The 23,536-nt window shown below is 34.7% G+C and overlaps 1 protein-coding gene across 1 annotated transcript; it reads right to left on the reverse strand.

Moving 5' to 3' along the window:
• Window positions 1-3,132: 3,132 nt before the first annotated feature.
• Window positions 3,133-9,601, reverse strand: LOC145598716 (NADH dehydrogenase [ubiquinone] 1 beta subcomplex subunit 10-B-like). The gene is made up of 3 exons (XM_081655105.1): window positions 9,219-9,601; window positions 9,056-9,116; window positions 3,133-3,362 (listed from the first exon to the last, which is right to left on the reverse strand). The coding sequence occupies exons 1-2, from the start codon at window positions 9,505-9,507 to the stop codon at window positions 9,085-9,087; spliced, it is 321 nt and encodes a 106-aa protein (XP_081511231.1). The 5' UTR covers window positions 9,508-9,601; the 3' UTR covers window positions 3,133-3,362; window positions 9,056-9,084.
• Window positions 9,602-23,536: the final 13,935 nt, after the last annotated feature.

Raw genomic sequence — 23,536 nt, forward strand, 5'->3', positions numbered from 1 at the left:
TTTTTTTTTTTTTCAGCAGATGCAAGGTGGAGAAGTAGCAGATGTATATAAATGGAAATCAGTTTTTTTGGAGTTGTAACGGCTACTAGATTTTAACTGCTACAATTCTTGAACAATTGCAAACATTAGTACCCTCTGACTTTTAGTCATAAATTTAATTTCCCTTTTTTTGTTTTCTTGGGTTAACCGGTTTTAGAAGGTAAATTTTGAGATGAGTACTTCATCTGCAACAATTGAAACTTGAGTACTCTCCCTGCAACTTTCCCCAAACATTAGTACTCTCAATTGTATATAACTTTTGTATGAACTTATTAACCCTTATACAAAGTATTATATTATTTGAACTTATTAACTCTTTGACCTTAAATAAGTGAAATAATGTAAATTGAACAAGGCATAAGTGTGATGGATCCGAGCTTGACCCTAAGTCTTGATCCATTTCAAACTTGCATAAAAGTTCATACATGAATCAACTTGAAGTTAACCCCAACTCTAAACCCGACCCAACCCATTATCTATTAACTTTGAACATACCCAAAACCCGAATGAACTCAACTTGATTGTATTATTTGTATACCAGACCCAAAACAATTAGTATTATATACTCATGGAGTACTATGGATCATGGTACTCCTTACACAATATATTTGAGTTATTTTGCATACACTTTATGTTATTTTGTTTAAATGTTGTGTTATTTCAATTTTTATATATATATATATATATATTGAAATAATAATAAATTCACATCAAAATAACATTAATAGTGTTGAATTTTAAGACATCTTGAAAAGAATCAAACACTTTAGAAGATACTAAATTACCTTCAAATCAATTGATTTCTAAGAAACACAAAAAATTAGAAGAAAAAAGGGGAGAGAAAAAGTGTGTTAGATTTAGAGTTGGAGTAGTGAGAGGAAGAGAGTGAGATTGAGAGTGAGAGTGAGGTTGATTACTAGAAAACCCCTAAAATTGGAAGAAGAAAGGAGAGAGAAAGTGTATGATTTTGAGTTGGAGTAACTGAGAAGAAGAGAGAGTGAGTGCGGAAGGAAGATGAATGAGAAAAATGGCGAAATAACATACATGTATTTAAAAATAACATATATATAATTTGAAGTAACAGAGACTTAACATCACAATAACACGAGTTTTATAAAACCTGAAGTACCGTGTGCATGGTACTCTAGGAGTATGCTATAAATTAGGGGTGAGCAAACCGGGTACTCGGTCAAATTTTTAAGACCCGGACCCGAAATTGGTTGGTACTGGGTCCTAAAATTCGGAATTGGAATTGGAACCACTTCAACCGGGTCCTAAACTTTAGGTATTGGAATTGGAACTGCCGGGTACCGAGTTCGGTTTCAGGTACCCACTTATGTAAATAATTATTAAATTTTAATACAAATTTAATACTTATTTTGATCCATTTTCCTTTTTAGCGTTTAATACTTATATTTATATGTGAATGATTGCATGAGCAATTTTATTTAGGTTATATATTAATAATATATATTTTTTATTTTACTAACTAGATACATTTAACATATATTTTTTTTTCCTTAAAAAAGTATATTTAGTTTAATATATATTGGGTCACCGGGTACCCAACCGGTTCCGGGTCAAAAAAATTGGAAATTGGAATTAGAACCGGTTGCAACCGGTTCCTAAACTTATTACCCGGAATTGGAACCATCGGGTCCAATTCCACATCTGGACCCACTGGTTCCTAACCGGTTCCAGTTCCATTTCCGGGTACCTGGAATTTTTGCTCACCCCTACTAGAAATTGCGGACCCCAAATGGCTCGACTCGAATTGATCGACCCAATTGCAGGTTTAACTTGATACCTGAACCTACAACCACGGGTTGATGAGAAAAATGACAAACGTCTATGTTTCCCAAGAAAATATTCCAACTTATCTCACGAATTTTGCTTTTCAAACAGTAGAATTGACATAAAGCTAACCCCTCAACAGTTCATCCATACTATTGAATATTGATTCAGAAGGTCAGGTCAAACTCAAAATATTTGATATTCAAATCCAAAAGAAATCAAAACAAAAAACAACAAACCTTGGAAAGGGAAAAAGATTACTGAATACTCCGACAAGATTCCCAACCTGCAAACATCCTAATATCCTATGAATCTCACAGTAGATTCTGTACCTCTTAAAAAAACACTCAGTTTGCTAATCACTCACTCAAATTCTTCTATATAAAGGAACCTAAATATAAAATTGGGAGATGAACTAAAAACATATCATTATCTAAAGGAGAGAAAGAGAGATAGAAGAGCTCCCTTCAAGTCCAATAGAGAGGGCTGAGAAGTGGTAAAGAGCTGCCATTTCATGCATTTCTGGCCATTTACTTGCATTCTTTGCGACTACGATGATGGATAACCGGAAGAAGGTGAAGTTCGAGTAGGACTATGGGTTTTGTTTCGATTATGGAGACGAAATGCAAGTAAATTAGCCCTGGTGCATGGGTTGGGAGCAACTCCTTCCACTTGCTTCGTTCGCTCATTGGACTGAAGGGAGCTCCATCCATTCAATTTCGTCTTCTGTCACTCTTTCATACTTTTCTAAATTTCACACATTAACATGATAAAATTTTAGTGTAGCATAAATATACGATATTCATATGTTCATGCATATTCTTATACTATCATGCTTCATAACCTATCAACTTACTCTCCTCTTTCATGTTTTTTTCAGGAAGTATCAAATACTTGGGTACTAGAAGGTCATCCTTTTCTGCAGCAATCGTATCACATGAAGACTAGTTCGAGTAGTTCCCCATAAAACGGAATTTAAAATAGGAGCAATAGAGACTAGCAATTCTTCCTTTTGCAATCTTTTATTTTTCCCTTTTGTTTTTACCCACTTCAAGTCGGGGTTACATGTAATCAGAAACTTGCAATGAGCAAGATAGAATAAAGTTCACAGTTAATGCCTGAATTAGCTAATTATTACAAACATCTGTTTTTTCCTACGATAGCTTTCAGTAAACTTGTGATAAAGCAACATTAACATCACTGAAACTTTAAACCAATTTGATTAGCATGCCTAATATTAATAGATGCTGCTAATTAAAGAGAAAAACTAAGTCTCTGCACTCCGCAAAGAAAGCAATATAACGCATGGTAAATTGGTAACATATAGCAAGACGGATCCAATATAGCTCAAAGCCAGGTGACAACGATTTATTCCAAAAGTAAAATCCATCAAGATCTACACAAGTTTTAAAGGGTGAGAACCAGATGAAATAAACTACACAGCAAATGTCATGGCACAGTTTCAACAGGCCAGCAATATTATACCAACACATTCTTTACTCCACCAGCATTGTACCAGGTTTAGTGATCTGCAAACAAAAGACAGATATCTTTTAAGAAACTAATTCCAACATGTAACAATATGTGATATACTATAGCAGATATTATGGTTCTAAGTTCTAACAACAAAATATTTGCAAGATTAAGCACATAGATCATGATTTTTCTTTTGCTGAATACAAAAGCTACACGTTAAACAGCAAACTAATTCCTAGATTATTTATAAACCTCTGCATCAAGGAATAAGTTACGCAACAATTATTTAGTACAAAGCATTTCTGGGTTCTACATTACTAACGCAAAAGGGGTACCTGAATGAGGAAACCCCTAAGAGCATGATTGACATTAAAAAAAAAAAAAAAAAAAAAAAAAATTAAAATAATAACACAATCAGAACCTAGACAAAACAAGGTTAGCAGAACAGCAGAAGGTAAAAGTAAGCAAGCTTGAAAAAGAACACAAACCCACATACACGTCCATATGCGCTTTTTTTGTAATTTTTTTTTTTTTTATCCTTTAGTCACATCAAACCTTAATGTTTCTGTAAACAAAACAAAATAAAATAAAATAAAAAATTAGTTTTGTTCCTAAATGATAAGCTGTTTCACTTGGGAGTCGCTCACTCATTATCAAGGATTCTAGCAAAATTACCATAATATCCTTCAATAAATAAATCTTTAACATTTCACATCCCCTCCTTAAATCTATAGTTTTCCTTTGGAATTTTACAGGTTATGTTACTTGGACTCTTCATTTGTCTTCCAAAAACACTCAAGACTCAACACTTTGACAAGGATATGGAATCCTTGCTCAATATGTAAAAACAAAACGAAAAGAAGAATATGTGCGATATGTTCTCAACTACTCACAAATAGACTTCAAATAACCATTTCAAAAGTGTGTAAATGTATTTGTATGCAAAATGTCTTTTAAAAACTGGAATGTGTTAGCATTCATGCCCTGCTTTTGTACCATGTCTGATTTTAGGACAGTTTTCATGTGCCTTAAAATTATCAACCTTGATGTTTTAGATACTTGGATATGTACCCACACCTGCACTCATACCCATGTATGAGTAGCATAGCTTACAATGGTACCACTAAGGGTAACATGGGAATTTGACTTACTAAGCTAATAATAAGTGGATCTATTCTTTTGTAATGAATTAATAATTAAAATTATGGCCTATTTTTATGGACAGAGGCAACACCTCCAGCGTGGACTAGGATTATAATCCAACTGGCCATTAAAATAAAAAGCAGGTGGACATTGAACAACAGAACCAAGGCAGTAAAATTGCATGTGTCTTTCTATTACTCCATCCCAAATTAGTATTACACCTTTTTTTTTTTGGTAAATAGTACACCCTACGTCCTCTAATACAAATCCTCTTTTACTACCACTCAAACACCCCTCTTTCACTTTTACTACCTATCTAAAATTATATAGTATTTTATTTTGCTACCACCTAAAATCACATAATTTAAATTTCACTATCACTCAAAAGAATCCATTATGTCTCTGTTAAGTATATTCAAATCAAAATAATAATAATAATAATAATAATAATAATAATAATAATAATAATATAATAATAATAATAATAATAATAATAATAATAAATAAATAAATAAATAAAAACCAGCACTGCCTATCCCCCGTCAGCCAACTTCCCCCCTACCGGCGTCGGCGTCGGCGACCCATCCCACTCCTTTTTCCCCACCATTTGCAACCCGCCACCGCCTTCTCCCACCCAATCGAACCCTAACCGACCCAGACCCACCACCTAAACAACTAAACCCACCACCCACCCAAACCCTCGCGGCCTCTCTTCTTCTCCTTCTTGAAAACCCCCGTTTCTTCTCCATACCCACACACTCAAACCTAGATCTACCATACTACTACCTTAACCCACCTAAAACTACCCACCGATCCAACCGAATACCCATCCAAACCTATTGGTGGCTGACAGGGAGGCAGTTAAGGTGGTTGAAGAGGGAGGGGTGGCTGGAAGGTGACATTGAGGGTGGCTGGATCTCACTAACGGAAATAATAACCGAAAGTGTTAAGTGGTAATGAAATTTAAATGATGTGATTTCAGGTGGTAGAAAAATAAAATTAAATTTTAGATGGGTAGCAAATGTGAGAGAGGGGTGTTTGAGTGGTAGCAAAAGTGAAATTTTCCTTTTCTTTTTGGGTAAACCAAAATACAATGCCTCTTTCTATGTAAAGATTGTATTTTTTGACATTATAACCCTTTTTTTATGAGTTGTCATCTTTTTTCATTATATTTTTTGTACTTTTAACATCAATTTCCAACACATTCTCTCTTTATCTCTTCAATTATTCTCAATTACTTTTTATTTCTCTCTATCTCTCTCTAACCCCATATGCACATATGTACTTTTAATCATTAGTTTTAAAGAATTTACAACTTCCTTAATTCCACACAAAAACTATGGGGTGGGGGGGGGGGGGTTGGATGGGCAATGAGAGGAGACTAGGGGAATGGAGAGGGTAAAGGGAATGATTAAACTGTCTTAACAAAGAGTAACAAAGGAAAAGAGCCCTTTTGATTCCCTTAGCCTTTCTTGAAGACCCCAAAGGCCCACACCAAATGCACCCTAATTTATTTCCACTTGAGAAAGAATGAAATAATAATGAGAAGCAGAAAAAGAAGAAAAGAAAAAAAGAAAAGAAACACACCACATGCTTGCTAAAAGTTGAACTTATGAATTCAACACATACTAATATTCGGATTTGAGGACTCCACAAATAAATTTCCACCCATATTTATATTCAGATTATCCAACATAAGTTACATAACCACTCAAAATCATAATCCGAAGTATATCATGCCAAGTTGGTGCAACAATATTAGAAATCTAAGAAAAGCTAGCCAATGGTTCAGTGATAATAGCCTATGATGATCAGAAAAGCTAGCCGAAAGTTCAGTGATAATAACCTATTATGTTGGCCAAGGCCTGCTGTACATGTTTGATATCATTACATGAAATGACCTCTGTTTGGACACAATATACGCCTAAAACTAGGGTGAAGGGGTTGGCGAGCAATGGTCATGATTGAAAAATCAGATTAAACTTCTTCCCATTTTGCATCATAAATTTTTTTAAATTAGTCTTTTACATGCATACCTGAGGGAGAAGCACACTTGTGACTTGTGAGTGATATCTAAAATATCTTAAGAAAACATACAAAAGACAAAGATATTTTAAATACTTCTAACTTTCTAAGCAATCCAGCATTTCTGAAGAATTCAAGTAACAAAGCTACTAAAAACACAGATTTTTTAGAACTAGGACACATATTTGAAAACCAAATTTGGAGCCGATAATTGACAGGAAGATTGAAATTAAGATTGGGGCAACAAATTTTTAAAAGTGAGACAATCCTAATGGAGGTATCTATAAATTAAGGCCAGGTCAAATGAATGGCCTTCAGCAGAAAAAGATAGGAAGGAGTATTTAGAAAATAATGTTATGATACTAAATTTTATAGTACTATAGAACCACAAACAAGAAGCGTAGGGGGGAAGAGAAGAAAGAAGGGTGAGGGTTATCACAGTCAAAATTACGGGTATGTGAGATAGTGAAAAGCATTGTTTTTAACAGGTATTATTCATCTCTGTTATTATTCAACTCTTTAGAACATTGATAAATTCATATAAAAAACTATCATCTATTCTTAAATTTATATGTAACCATGTCCATGTCTTAACTGACAATACAAATTAATATTGTCCTCATAACTTAAAAAAAAAAAAAATTGAAAATTTCTAGCCAATATCATGGCTCCATGCTAGTGCCGGTCCAACTATCATGAGTGCTAAACGGCTAATTATTTCAATATTAAAATAAAGATGCAAAATTCCTCAAAGAAGTATACGGCTGACAATAGCAAATACGAAAGTTCACCCAATACATGATACATATCTACTCTTCATCTATGTCCTGTCCATATTAAAATTACAAGCCATATCTACTTTTCTTTTATGATCATGAATCAAAATAGATACCATTCTAAAGACTGGAAGATTCTCAAAGCAAAACCGAGACAGTTCACCTCACTTCGCACACTGCACAATAGTGTACAAAAATCACTCAATTATTTTGGTTTCTATGCAGTTTTTTATCGAATCACTAATTACCAATGCGGGATTCAGAATATGCTATGCCATACAAACTCTCTAATCATAACTTCCGAAGAAACCCGAATCTCATATGAATACCAAAATTCCATTAGGTACATCCGAACATGCCTTAAATCAAATTATAAAGTCAAATTCAACTAAATCCGTACATGCCTTAAATCAAATTATAAAGTCAAATTCAACTAATCCCCTAAATGCCCAAAAGAATTGAGCAAAAAGACGCTGCATATCACTATGTATTGTGATTCGCTATTATATAACTTTATCTTATAGTCTTCCACTAATTCTCAACACACTCCAAACATATTTCATCATACACACCTAACACACATCTGAGACCTCAAATGAATAAGAATACTTCAGTTTGATCCTTTAAAAAATATTAGAAAACCATATAAAAGCTTTGGCATTGGTGTCAAATATTTCTCACCAGCCTAACACTTAGGTTTAGACATTAAAGGAACCTTGCAAGACCTGAGCACTCAGATACAATCTTATGAGCCACCATATAAACATTCAACAAGAACTGGAGAGCTCGTGCTCCACCAAACTTCAATTAAAAACTTTTATATAAAAATTCGAGAAACATAAAACTAAGTCACCTAGGCTCAACTCACAAATTACCCTTGAAATTCAAATGGGAAAATTGCAATAGTATTTCAAACCCACGGAACTTTATCATATGAACACAACCATACCCTTCAATCAATTCATTAAGCAGCAGTAGTGCAATAGGTGTAATATTTGTTCAGGGAAAACTCAAATACAATAACTTTGACTTGGAAATAGAGGATTAAGGAGATACATAGCTTCCAGGAGCACAGTGCATTGTTCTTTATTCTCTCCACACCACCATTGAGCAACACATTTTCATATTCAACGAATTAATAATCGGAGGGCACTATTTGTCTATAGTAGTGTCCCACAAGTCACCACCCTGTTAACTTGCCAGACGACAATTTCTAAAGCAAACATATCAGCCTTAGTTTCAACAGATTCAACAGTTCTTCAATCAACTAAATCGAAGGCACAAAATTTAAATGCTGTGGGCAATATGAATCTCTTCAAAAGCCTAGTCTTTACAGCAAAACTCAAGGAAAAAAAAAATAAAAAACTTAATTCCATCTAAGCTATGCAAAAGCTACTCAACCGAAGTCACTTGAAAGGTATAGATTCAATAAATTAAATCACGCGCACTTGCCAAGTCTACCAATTTCAAAGCCAACTACCGAGACAGCCCATAATTAGGACATATTGAAGAAGAGAATTGCGTCAATGGTTATATCTAAATGCTCTAAACCCCTTTCCATCTCATTCCCAACAACAGACATATACAAGCAAAATCAAGTTACAGAAAAACCATCATGTAGTACATTGATCAAAATCATTCAATAAGAGAACAACTAACACAATACAAAAACAACCCATTAAATAAACAACTCAATTTGTTTTAAACAAATAAATAATTTTGCATAAATATACCCAATTCCAACATAGAATATCTAAAAGTCAATCCCATATAAGCTAAACAAAAGGGCTTAGAATAATTACCTCAAAATAATGCAAGAACCAAGTCAAAATCATTCAGCCTCAACAGATTCCACTTTAGGACCTAATTCAAAACAAACCCAATTTCAAAATAAATCTAATATATACCAAAAAAAAAAAAAAAAAAATCAATTGAATGAATGAAAATTAGCAGAAAAATAGAAACCATGAAGGGAGTGAGGGCGATGATCCTTGTTCCAGCCGACGCCACGGGTGGCCTCAAGGTATTGATTGACAAGGTGGCGACATTTTTGGAGGTGATTGACACCCTCAATGCGATAACACCACCTGAGCTTATCCCTAAGAATCTTGGCAGTTTCGATGTCGATCCATTTCTCACGAACTAAATGCTCGCGCATTTCAAGCATTGCAACAGGGTCTTTGTATGGGTTTGCTGGATCGAAGTCATCTGGTGGGGATTCATCGAACTCTACCTTGAAGCTCTTCCTTCCCATTTCTCCTTTCTCTTTCTCTGAGTTGCTGTGATCTGTGAAGGGGTGTGAAGAACTAGAACAACTGATGTAAATGTAATGGGGATGTGTGGGAATGGAGTTGAGGTTGTTTTCGGTAAAGCCCGGCAAGGGATTTGTTTTTATGGAGGCCCAATTAGTCCTATCCCATTATCACGAGTAGAGCGGACAAAAGCTAATACTTTCTCCGTTTTTATTTTATTGCACCATTAAGACTTTTACACTATTCACTTAATCTTCTTTGACCATCATTTGTAATTTATCCATTCGAAAAAATATAGTCAAGTGGGATCTAGTTAGATTGCTCTCGAAATCTTTATAACTTTTACAAAAGTATAATCGAAGATATTAATAGCTACAAAATTGCATTGGCAAGTGTGAAATCTCTCATGGTGCAATAAAAAAAGAACGGAGGAAGTATGATACTCCCTCCGTCCCCGAAAGAATGACCTTACTAAAGTATATTGGAAAGATAAATTTATATGGGGTTTACAAAAAAGTAGAGAGAGATAGTACTAAAAGTATATGGAAAAACAAAATTTTATATTGGTAAGCTGAATTTGCACAAATATTGTTACAAATTGGTGGATATTTTAATGCTATTGGGTCATTCTTTTTGAGATTAAAATTAGGCCAAATGGGTCGTTCTTTCGGGGATGGATGGAGTATGATAATATAATACAATAGCTCTAGTGGTTAAATCTTCCCTCCTGATTCCAAAATATACTGGATCGATTTTCATCTCCCCCCCTGTGGCTCTCTAAAAAAATTTTTAAAAAAAAGTGGTTAGTGTCAAGTATTTTCAACATGTTTAATTGCTTAGCTTCACACGAAATGATACGTTTAACTAATTGAATCGGGTTATTTGTATTGAGGTTCCTTAACATGTATTTTTCATGACACTTTTACTAGATTCGGGTTATATATATATATATATATATATATATATATATATATATATATATATATATATATATATATATATATATATATATATATATATATATGGAATTGCTAGAATGAGAAATGAAAAAATCACTAATCTCTTGATGCATCATCTTAGTTTAAAATTCAAATTCCCACCTCTAATTATTCTTAACTTTCTCATATTTTGACAAACAGCGTGCCAAGAAGATGTGCTTCATTTAAAAGAAAACAAAGAAATTCTATCAAATGAGTTTCAAAATCAAAAATCCAAAAATCAAAACCCCAATAATGCTCGACGGAAACTAATATTTTGGTTCGGATTTTTCGATTTCTGGTTTAGTATTGAAATTCTGGATTTATTGTACAATCACCCAAAATCGACTCGAAAATCTAATTCAGTTTTGACTTGTATAGATACAATAATCTATAACATAACCTATTTATATTACTTCTAGTTAACTCTCTCCTCCTTCCTCTCTCCTAAACCTTAGCCTCCACTGCTGTTTTTTGAAGGGGCTTCCATCAATGTTAACCAATGGAAAGCCCCAATATAATCTTTGTTAATTTCTTTAAAAGTTTTTCTAGGTTTATAATAATGCTTTCTCCTTTTTGGAGAAACTTTTCTTCTTCAAAAGAAAGGATTTCTTAACTTCTTCGAAAGACAAGGATTTATTGTCCTCCTTCGAAAGACAAGATTTATCTCCTCTTTTCGGGGAAGAATTTTCTTAGGTTTGAATCCATGATATTAATCTAATGATGGATTATCGTGAAACTATTTCGTTGGTGAAAACCTATGCGAGATTGCAAGGGTTATCAAGGTTTCGAATACAGTCGGATAAATAAGAAGGAAAACCCCCTAAGGCTACAAAGGATTGTTAGATTGTCCCTCCAACAAGGCTATATTTTCCAGCGATATAAGTGGGAGATGCTCTACATAAGTGCAAGATCCACTCGACGATTGTAGTATTTATGAAGGAAATTTTAATATGATTCTTACGTACTACCCCCGATTCTTATTACTCGCAACAAGGACTAGTTTTCCGAAATCCTAGGCGAACGATCTTAAGAATAGTTAGTGAAAAATAAGGGCATATACTTAAGTGTATATTAATCCAACCCAAAGAAAAAGAAAAAACAATTTCAACCAAAATTATTAAATTAAATAACCCACCACCACTAGCACCACCGAAACCACCAGGCCAACCACCACCACCTAGTAGCGCCGAAACCACCTAGCAGCACCACCACCCATTAGCGCCGAAACCACCTAGCACCACCACCCAGCACCACCGAACGAAACAACCCAGCACCACTGAAACCACCTAACACCACTGAACCCTGTTGATATTCGTGTTTGATGTGATATTTTATCCCTCGACCCATGGTCATTTATATGCCTATTTGAGTTCTTCGGAGTTAGTTTTAGAACTAATGTGTGGTTTATAGTGTTTTATAGAGTTGGCACTTGTTTTGTAGGAATTTCCCGAATTTGTTGGTTTATCCTATGGTTTTTTGGCCACTACTGGATATTAAAGCTTGTAGCATATTATGACCGTTGATCGTAGCCCAAGACCGATCGTATCGATGATTAAGGGCTTGGTTCGTGAAATTGGTCCGAGCAATAGACCAAGAAGAGGTGTTGGGCCTTGTCATTTGAAGCCTAAAAGATTTAGAACAGAAGCTCAAGGTTTCGGCAAAAGAAAGCCGGGCCCAAATGGGCAGCCATTGGCTTGATTAGGCGGCTGCCTAGAAAGCAACATTCTAGGAAAAAGGCAGGCCCGATTGGGAGGCCCTTCGCCCGATCGGGTGCGAGTAATTTCAGGCGTTTTAAGAGTTTCGTTTTGGCTAATCTTCGAGCTTAGAATCAATACTCTTTTGTAATCTTTCTTAGGGACGGTTTTTTATTATTCTCTTTCATGTGCAAAACTTTAGAGAGATTTTAGTTGGTGATTATTGTTAACTCATGTTCTTCCCTTTTAGTGCAATTTCATATTTCCTTATTTTAATATTGCTTCTTCTCTCCTTTATTGCTTATTTTCCTGTTTTAATCTTAATCATGTCTTTCGCATATGCTTTGATTTGTTTAGATTTAATTATGTGTGAGTAGTTTAATTATAGGGTTCTTGGGGGATCCATAACTAATATGAAGGGATAATTTGTTATTATTGATTATTGATATTGCATGATAATTTCTTATTGAATTATTTTAATTCTTTACAATTGGATTATGAATCGAGCAGATGTGATTTGATTGTAAAAGTATAGCAATATTGAATTCATGAATCGAGCATATGTTAATTTGATATTAAAGGCTATTTTCAATAGGGACTTAGATCTAGTAAATTGCGAGAGCCTGTTAGATCTATATTAATTAATAAATTACGAGAGTCTCTTAATCATGTTATATGTGCAATGTCGATTATTGATTGTCACGTTTTATCCCGAAATATTAATTATTAGTGAACTTGTGACCCTAGGCTTCTTTATTATTGATTTTTCCCTATTCTTAATCCCGTAGTTAATTCCCTTTTAATAACAACAATTTTGGTTACTTAATAGTCTAGATTATATTAATTAATTAGGAATAGAAAGACTTGTTTCCCTTAGGATTTGACCCTACTTCCCTATCTACATGAGATAGAGGATTTAGGTACTACTTTTGATTAGGTGATACGACTTTAGCCTATCAAAATTTTGCGTCGTTGCCGGGGAAACGGTTTTATTTTTAATTCTGATTGTTTTTGTAGTCTAAATTATTTTCTCCCGTCTCAGAGAACTCGAATTTCTCATATTTGTTTGTTTAGCTCAGTGTTTATGCCCAGGGGTTCTAGATCAGGTTACATTCCATTCGATCCTAAAATCAAACGATCTTTTCAGAGACAGAAGAACCTTTACAGACAGGTACGAGACATTTCTGAAGGTAATCCACGTTTGGAACCCCCATCTGATTCTAGCGATTCAGAAGCTTCATCAGAACCTGAATCAGAGATGACGACATGCACCACCACCTCCTCTAGCTCGCAAACTCAGCGATTATTGACAGCCGTCCCTGACGGATTTTCCACATCTTACTCCTATTCCAACTCTTGATGGGGTGCGATTCGAGATCAAGCCCCAATTTATCACAATGATTAAAAGAAAGAAATTTAGTGGAGCTAAGGGTGAAGACCCTAATCTTCACATTGCAGATTTCTGTCAGTATTGCAATACCATTAGGCAACCTGGGGTCACATAAGACCAAATCAGGGAAATTCTTTTTCCTTTTTCTTTATGTGGAAAAGCTAAATTGTGGTTTAATGGTTTGAATAGAACTGCACTTGGTATTACTAACTGGGAGACACTTGCTTTGAATTTTTATAACAAAAATTACCCTGTAGAGAGGACAGCTTTGTTGAGAAGTGCAATTTAAAATTTTGCCTAAGAGCCAAATGACACTCTATATGAGGCTTGGGAAAGATTCAAGGATCTGCAAAGGGAGTGTCCTCACCATAATTTAGCACAGTGGCAGTTGATTCAAGCCTTTTACAATGGGCTTGGAAACACATCTACAACAATTCTAGATTCTACAGCCACTTGGGAGGTTTATGAATCTTAATGTTGATAATGCTGGTCAAGTTATCAAAGATATGGCAATTCACAATTCCAAATATAGGAATCCTAGAGGTTTTGCTAACAAAGGGAAATATAATGTTGATTCCGTATCATTTGTGCAAGCTCAATTAACATCTATTTGCCAAAAACTAGATAATCTTAGTACTGCTATTCCTAATTCTGTAGCTAATGTTTTTGCTGTCAGTAATACTAATGAACCTTTTTGTGAAAATTGTGGAATTATAGGACATTGGGAGCAAGATTGTAGGAGTTCCGTGGAGCAAGTTAATGCCTTCCAAACCTATAGGCAGAATAACCCATACTCCAACACTTATAATCATGGCCTCCAGAACCATCCATATATTTCTTACCGGAGCACCAATGTGCAAAATCCTCCACCTCCACAATAACCATAACAACCACCACCACAGCAGAAATATTACCATCCCAACTTTGGCCGAAAAACCTAATCACAAACTCCCCCACCTACTGACCCTGCCTTGTTAGAAATTAAAGGGATGTTAGCAAACATGAAAAAGCACATAAAGAGTAGATATGCTCAAATTGATTCAATTATAGCCCATAATAAAATAGTTGATAATCAGATTGTGCAACTTTCCTCTACTCTACAAAGTCGCCAGCAGGGAGTCCTACCATCGCAGCCAGTATAACCCACAGATCATGCTAATGCAATTACTCTGAGGAGTGGTTCACACTATGATAGGCCTTCTATGCCCAAAGAGGATGAACCTGTTATAACACTAATTGCTAATCCTGTTTCTCTTATACCAAATGAGGATGTTACTAACCTTGCGGGGCTCTAGGAAAAAACTAACTTTTCTAATTTTTCTTCTCAGGGTAAACCTTAGGAGAAGGGTGGAGATGTGCAAGGCCCTACTGTCCAAATTCCATTCCCTAATAGAAATCTGAAGAATAAGTTGGATAAGTAATTTGGTAAGTTTCTACAGGTCGTCAAGAATCTACAGGTAACATTTCCTTTCACTAATTTAATCACTCAAGTTCCTGCATATGCTAAATCATGAAAGACATTTTGACTAGGAAGAGAACTTTTAATGAGGTTGAGATTGTAGCTTTCACTGAAGAATTTAGTGCTTTACTACAAAATAAATTTACACCAAAATTAAAGGATCCCGGTAGTCTTTCTATACCTTGTCATATAGAAAATATTTTAATTGATAAAGCATTATGTGATTTAGGTGTCAGTGTTAGTGTAATCAGGGCCGGCTATTGGCCTGTGCAAAGAGACTCATAGCACAGGGCCCCGAAATGGAGAGGGCCCCCAATTGGAAAAAAAAGAATGTTATTGATATAAGAAATATTAATGTTCAGTGTGTTATGTAAATGAAATTTGCTGAGTTGGTAGCAAACAAATACTTAAATCATTTAGTCGTGGATTGTTGTGTCGGGTTCGAACCCCCATGTTTCTCTTATATATATATATATATATATATATATATATATATATATATATATATATATATATATATATATATATATATATATATATAATTTCTGCAATTCGCTTTTCTTTTTTTTTTCTAGCCTTTATTTTACTTTTTTTTTTTTTTTTTTTTTTTCTTTTTTGTTTGTTTAGTCATTAGTCTAGGGAATTAAGAGGCCAGGCTAGTTTTGCTATTTTTTTTAGTGTAATAAACAAACTAATCAAACTTTACATTTTAGGTTAATTGAATGATAAACATATTTATTCAAAAAAAATTCATAAATATGTATAGTTTCTCTAAAAAAAAAAAGGAAATATATGGGTTAAACTAGAATTTGAAATGCTATTATCAAATTCATAAACTTAATTTTTTTTTTAAAAAAAAATCATAAACTTAATAATACAAACATAAGTTTTATTTGTTTTATCATGTAAAAAAAGAAGGCTAAAATCAATGAGTTAAAAAATAATAAAGCATAATTTAATATTGAAAATTATACGTTTTAAAATCATCGGGGTCTAATTTAAAAATAGCACAGGGCCCCTAAATTTGTTGGGACGGCCCTGAGTGTCATGTCATCGTCTGTGTGTTCAAAGCTTAATATGGGTGATTTAAAGGTTACTAATATTACTCTACAAATGACATATCGTTATGTTAAATACCCCTTAGGTATTTTAGAGGATGTTCCTGTTAGAGTTGGTAAATTTTTTATCCCTGTTGATTTTGTTGTTTTAGACACGGCAGAGGATACACAAATTCCTATTATTTTAGGAAGACCTTTTTCTTCATACTGTAGGTGCCATTATAGATGTGAAAAATGGGAAATTAACTCTTTCTGTTTGGGATGATAATATTACATTTAATCTAGGGAGAGTTATGAAAGGACTCATGCTAGAGGAGAAGTGTTATAGTATTGATGTCATTGATTTTATATGCCATGACAGCTTACCTCAGGTTCTCTCACGAGATCCTTTAGAGGAAGTACTATGTTGTAAACTTAATGCAGGTGACGCTGACATATGGAGCAAAGAGGTGGATGAAATTGAGCATGCTCTATCAAACGAGCAACTTAGCCCTGATGAGAATGGTAATGTGGAATATTTTATTCAGGAATCATACTCTGTGGGCGTAAAGAAACCTGAACTTAAACCTCTTCCTTCCCATTTAAAATATGTATTTTTGGATGAGCAGGAATTGCACCCTGTGATCATTAATACTGTACTTGATGATGCACAAACTTTCCAACTTCTAGAGGTTCTTTGAACCCACAAGAAGGCAATCGGGTACAGTATTGATGATCTAAAGAGTATTAGCCCTAATTTTTGCATGCGCAGGTGATCCGTGCCATTTATGGCACCTTTAGGCTATGTTTTTTTTTATATTTCTATGCTCATTTTTAGTCGTTTATGTCGTGTTTTTAGGGAATAATGCTTGATTTGTGTGTTTGTGTGTTAGTTTAGAGAAATGCGTGCTTTTAATGGTTTTCTTATTATTTTATTCATTTCTCGGCTATTTCCCTCGTTTCTCCGTTTGTTTGACTTGTTTTGTAGGTGTGTCGAGCTTCCCGGGATTTAATCATCAAGGAGGGAGCTCAAGTGAATTCAAGGAATTTAACGGAGCCAAGTTAGGGAAGCCAAGCACGCAAGTCAAGCCAATCCAAGAAACAAAGGAAAATGAAGGCTTACAAAGTATCAAAAAGGACCTTTGTGCATTGTTTTGGCCATATCTCGAGTTCTACAGATCGGATTGAGGGGATTCAAGTTGGGTTGGAAACTAGACTTGAAGAGCTTTCCAATTAAAGGTTGCACGCCTTCATACAATTCCTAGATCGTGAGTTACATCCTTCCAAAGTTGGCCCTGCAAATCTGCCGTAACCCATTTCTGCCATTTTGGGCAGTAACTCTCCGCGGGCTGGCCGCGGGCTCCCCGCGGGCGCGGGATTTGGCCGCGGGCGCGGCTTTCGGGATGTCCGCGGGCGCGGCCGATTTCTCCAAGGGCGCGGACTTCTGGGTCTTTTACGATTTTAAGTTTCTTTTCTCCTTTTGTTTATATATTGTTTTTGGGGATTTTTATTATCATTCATTCACATAATTCTTAGTCTTAGAATAGTTCTCTCTCTTAGGTTGAGAGCTTCTCTCTCTAAATTAGGCTAAATTAGGAGTAGTTTTAGAGAGAGAAAGTGAAGGATTTCAATGGTGATTGAGAGATTGAAGATACAAGGGTGACAATTGTGTTCAAGATCTTCTCTATTATCAATGAGCATTCTTAACTCTATATCACCTTATTTCTTTGTTTAATTTCATGTTTGTTTGGTTTTATTTTGATGTTTGATGCTTGATTAGTGTAATTGTTCTTGGTATTTTGTTGATTCTTGATTTCCATAGTTGTTAGTTGATAGATGATGATTCTTGAATAGTTGTTTGGCTAGGAATTGGGTGAAACTTGTATGATTGATTAATTGTGATTAATTTGGGAATTGTGTTGATTGATTGTTGAGATTGAAGTGATTAGTGAAGGTTTGCATGTGTGTAATTCAATTTGGCCTTGAGAATTATGCTAGATTGCATTGTAATTGCTAATGACATGAACAATTGTTTTAGGAATTGCAATTATCAATTGGTTTTGATTGTGATTCTCTTAGTTTGTTATTCATAGTGAACCCTAGCTTAACAATTAGGAGATAGCTCTTTGATTCCTATTGATTTCTCTTATCATTAGTCCTCACAACCTTTGATTGGCATGCTCTTCCCAAGTTGTTGCAATTGACATGATCACTCGTTGATCCCCGTTCCTAGTGTTTTATTTCCTTGGTGACTTGTTTTGTTAGTTGTTAGTATTCTCTCTTACCTTCGTCTTCGACCTAGCTTAGGCGCATAATTCAAAGTGCTTGAACATTACCGTTCCTTTGGGTTCGGCCCTTGACTTTCATCTATACTCGTATTAAGGTTTGTTAAGTGTTTATAAATTTAGTTTGATCGAGGGAAGATTAGATAACGACCTAGTTTTCCCCTCGTTAGCAGGATACACCTAGAGGATGATCATAAACCAGTTATTCAACCATAGAGAAAGTTGAATCCTAACATGCAAGAGGTTGTTAAAAAGGAAATCATGAAACTACTTGATGCATGTATTATCTATCCTATATATCTCTAATTTAAAGTGGGTAAGCCCTGTGCAGGTAGTTCCAAAGAAGGGTGGGATGACAGTAGTAAAAATGATAAGAATGAATTAATTCCCACTAGAACTGTAACAGGATGGCGGGTGTGCATTGACTATCATAGATTAAACACCTCCACTAAAAAGGATAATTTTCCCCTCCCATTTATTGATCAAATGTTAGAAAGATTGGTTAACCATAAATTTTTTTGTTATTTGGATTGGTACTTGGGATTCTTTCAAATCCTAATTCACCCTGATGATCAGGAGAAAACAATATTTACATGTCCTTATGGTACTTTTACTTATCGTAGGATGCCCTTTGGATTATTGCATGAACGTGCCACTTCAGCGTTGTATAATGAGCATCTTTTCTAAGTTCATAGAGTCTATTATGGAAGTCTTTATGGATGATTTTAGTGTCTATGATTCATCATTCGATAATTGTTTATCTAACCTCGCTAAAGTTTTGAAAAGATGTGAAGAATGCAATTTGGTTTTAAATTGGGAGAAGTGTCACTTTATGGTGACAGAAGGGGTAGTATTGGGTCACATTGTTTCTGACCAAGGTATGCAGGTAGACAAAGAAAAGGTAGAAGTGATTGAGCAATTACCCCCACCAGTTAATGTTAAGGGGGTAAGGAGTTTCCTTGGTCACGCAGGGTTTTATCGCCGTTTTATCAAGGATTTTTCTAAGATTCCAAAACCACTAACCCAACTTCTACTTAAAGATGCTCCTTTTGATTTTATTGATGAGTTTCTTGAGTCTTTCAACGGGATCAAGAAAGCCTTGATTTCGGCTCCCATCTATGTGCCGTCGATTGGAATCTTCCATTCGAGATCATGTGTGACGCTAGTGACTATGCTTTAGGCGCCGTGCTTGGACAAAGAAAGAATAAAGTTTTGCATGCTATTTACTATGCTAGTAAAACTTTAGATGAGACTCAAGTCAACTATGCTACTACAGAGAAGGAGTTTCTAGCTGTGATTTTTGCCTTGGAGAAATTTAGATCATATACTTGGTTGGTTCTAAAATTATTGTTTTTACTGATCATGCAGCTGTAGACACCTAATTGTGTCTCCCAAAAACCAAACACAGTGATGAATACCTTTCGCGTCATTGATTATTGAACAAAGTGAAAGTGTGAAAAGTCTTGTGATGCGGTTGTTTTAATAAAAAATACTTTCATTCTGTTTTCAAAAATGTACTCTATTTATGAAAATGTCCAGTCCAATTTTAGTATTTGGTCCATGATAAGGGTCCAATAATAGTGTAGTTAGATTGGGCTCGAAAAGAGCTTTCCAACGATATTATTATAAGCCCAATTCCAATGAACACTACAAGAATCAGGTCGAATTCCGACAGATTAGTTCCAATGGACAGGGAAATCCGTCGGAAAAGCCAAAATTTCCGACGGATTTATATTCCGTCAGATATTTCCGACGAATTTATATTTTCCGTCCCAAATCCATCGGGAATTTCCGACAAAATCTGAATTCGTCGGAATATATGCACTTTTCGACGGATTTTTCGTCAGAAATAACTATTTCCGACGGAATATTTCTGACGGATTTTCCGTCGAAAAATAATTAAAAAAAAAAAGCAAAAACCCCTTTTAAAAGTGAAACCCTAAAGCAACTCCTCTTTCCTCCTCTTGGCTTCCCATTTCTCTTTATCTCTCCTCTTCTCTTTCCTCTTCTTTTACGGATTTGTCCTCTTCTTTCCCCTGTTTCTTACCATCACCACAAAAACCATGCTCTTTCTTCTCTCCTCTCTTTCCCCTATTTCTTCCCACCACCGCGACTGCAACAACCACCACGAACATCAACATCAACCTCAAACAACACCACCACCTCCAACATTAACCTCAAACAACGACACACTGCCCAACAACAACCACCGCAAAACAACAACCACCGTCACAACAACAACACCGCCTCTTTCAACAGCCACCGTTGCGAGTATCTAAAGGTTTTTATTGTAGATCTAATTTTAACTTAGGTTAAATTGTAGATCTTGTTTTAATTTTGGTTAAATTGTAGATCTTGTTTTATTTTTTGAACATTTATGATAATAGTTAATTATTTATGTAAATGTTAGTTTATGAATTTATTAAATTATTGTAATTATCATAGTTAATTGTTGTTTTTTCTTTTTATTGAAATTCCGATCAAATATGTTTAACTATTGGTTTGGATATTTTGTGGTAATAATCGTTTTTTTGCCCTATTTTTCTTTATAATATTGTTTGTTATTTTGGTGCTGTGGGGTGGAGTATAGTGGTCTTTTAAGGTGTTGTGTGGTGGTAGGGTGTATTGTGGTGGAGGTGCAGGTGTGGGGCTGGTGGCGGTGGTGCCATCAGATTTTTTTAATGCATTTTCCGAAGGAAATTCTGTCGTAACTTTCCGACGACATGATTCCGTTGGAAATTTACGACGGATTTTTCCGAGTCGGAAATCATCTTCTGACAGACTGATTTCCGTTGGAATTTCTGTCGGAAAAGTGGTTGTCTCTGACGGAATTTTTCGGTCGGAAATCGGCTTTTTTCTAGTAGTGGAATAATGAGGAAGTTGGTTGAAAATTTCTGAGGGTTTGGTCCCAAATCCCTATTTCAATTATTTAATTTAATATTTTCATTGAAGTTACTAACGTGTGTCTTTTGTTATTAGAAAGAGATACGAGGCAACAAAGTAAGTTATTTAATTGCTCTATTTCTATAGAAAGCATGCTTAGATTATTTTAATTCCTAGTATCATGTTAGGATACTTTTATTGCTTCCTAATATCATGCTTAGGTTGCTTCCTATTTTCTTCTATCATGTTAGTATCATGTTATGGCTAAAGCTTTGATCTTTATTGTTTAGTAACATGTTAGGATTTGTTATTAATCTTGTAAGTATCATGCATAGGATCTTGCTAATATTATTATGCTTTGATGAATATATGATGATGATGATGATTTGTTGTATCAATATATATTGTTGCTTGATATTATATTATTATTGTTATTGCTTGATCACGCCCTCTCTTGCAGGTTTGAAGGGAATTTGTACTTGAAATCACGCTTAATAAGATAACTAATAATTTGATTTAGGCTAATGTGATTTTAATTCAAGTGATCGCCAATAATAGTTTTGTTTGTGCATTAATATTCAACCAACATAGTTAAACAGGTTTAGGATTAATATATTGATTGTATGTTAGTCAGAAAGCGCACATGAATATGAGAAGAATAAATTATAGGCCTCTTTTTAGGGCAGATTCAATCTCTTTTAGGTTGGATTTATACCTTCATCCTCGAATATTCAGTCATGGTTCCAAACCACTATGGAGTTAGCAATCTCATGGATTGTGAAGGGGTGTAAGCTTCACCCTGCGAATGGTTTACATGTTCCTATAACTTGTTGGCGACTCTTTTACTCTAGCTTCATTCCCTTTGGACGCCACCATGCTTAAGTGCGTGTATGATTACAGTGGGGCTCAATTGTGGGATGCTTGAAATATAACCCACATCAGCATTAAAATATCTCATTGCCAATTTATAGACACCCAAATGTGTCTCCCCAACAACCAAACCCAGTGATGAATTTATCGAATGAGGTGAAAGTGTGAAAAGTCTTGTGATGTTTTAGTTTTAATAAAAATATTTCTTTCTGTTTTTGAAAATCTTCTCTATTTATGAAATTACCCAGTCCAATTTAGTTTGGTCCGTGACAAGGGTCCAATAATAGTGTAGTTGGGTCGAGCTCGTAATGACCTTTCCAATGATATATTATAAGCCCAATTCCAATGAATAATGAGGAAGTTATGGTCCAAATACTAATTGGCAGTAAAATGGTTATATGGCCCAATGATCTAGTGGAGGGCCTATTAATTATTATTCCTAAAATTACTAGGATTGATTATAGTCTTCTAGAATAGTCTAGAAGGTTATTTTGAGTTCTAATAGCATTAGGATTGATAATTAATCTTTTAGAAAAATTAATGAATTTGTTTTGAAATTAATTTAAAATTAATTAAAATGGAGTTTTAATTGCTTAATTGTATTAAGAAGAGGATTCCGTATAAAAGCGCGTTTTATCTTAAACCAGCGTCGAACGACAAGCCTGTTGCCATGCGTGATCCTTGTCATTTCGCGCTGGGTCAGTCGCTGGTGACAGAGGTCAGTTTTATTCCAATTCAAGTTCTGATTTGTTTCTATTGATTCCAGACTATTTTCTTATAAATAGGGGTCGTATTTCCCCGTTTTTATGCATTGACAACCATCTAATTCTATTCTTTCTCTATCTAAAAAGCTAGAAGCTTATTCTTATCTCTCTTTCTAAACCTTCCCCTTTTACAAAATTCCACATTCACAAGTTCTAGACACACCTAGCCAAGTTTGAAGTTGCCTTCACCCTAGACGTGAAAGAGATACGAGGCATCCAAGTAAGTAATTACTTTAATTATTCTTTTGATATAGAAATCATTCTTTAAGTATTTTAATTCCTAGTATCATGTTAGGAAGTCTTTATGAATCCTAGTATTATGTTTGGGTTTTAACTAATATTCTAGTATCATGCTTAGGTTGCTTCTTATTTCTTCTATCATGTTATTATCATGTTAGGGCTAAAGCTTTGATCTTTATTGTTTAGTGACATGCTAAAATTTGTTATTAATCTTGTTAGTATCATGCCTAGGATCTTGCTAAAATTATTGCTTTGAGACTGATAATATTATGATGATGATGATGATTGTTGTTATGTTGCTTGATTATTATTGTTATTGCTTGATCACACCTTTTATGCATGTTTAAAGGGAATTGGTATTTGTAATCACGCTTAATAATATAATTAATAATCTTGTTTAGGCTAATATGATTATAATTCAGGTGATCG

This window comes from Chenopodium album, chromosome 2, assembly GCF_948465745.1.
Source record: "Chenopodium album chromosome 2, dcCheAlbu1.1, whole genome shotgun sequence".
Lineage (NCBI taxonomy): Eukaryota > Viridiplantae > Streptophyta > Magnoliopsida > Caryophyllales > Amaranthaceae > Chenopodium > Chenopodium album.

Bases quoted from the DNA above. Each gene is read 5' to 3' on its own strand.
- LOC145598716 (XM_081655105.1), bottom strand. From the start codon at position 9,507: ATGGGAAGGAAGAGCTTCAAGGTAGAGTTCGATGAATCCCCACCAGAT. The intron at 9,117-9,218 runs GTTTCTATTTTT...GTTTTGAATTAG, and splicing joins TCGCCCTCACTCCCTTCATG to GTCCTAAAGTGGAATCTGTT.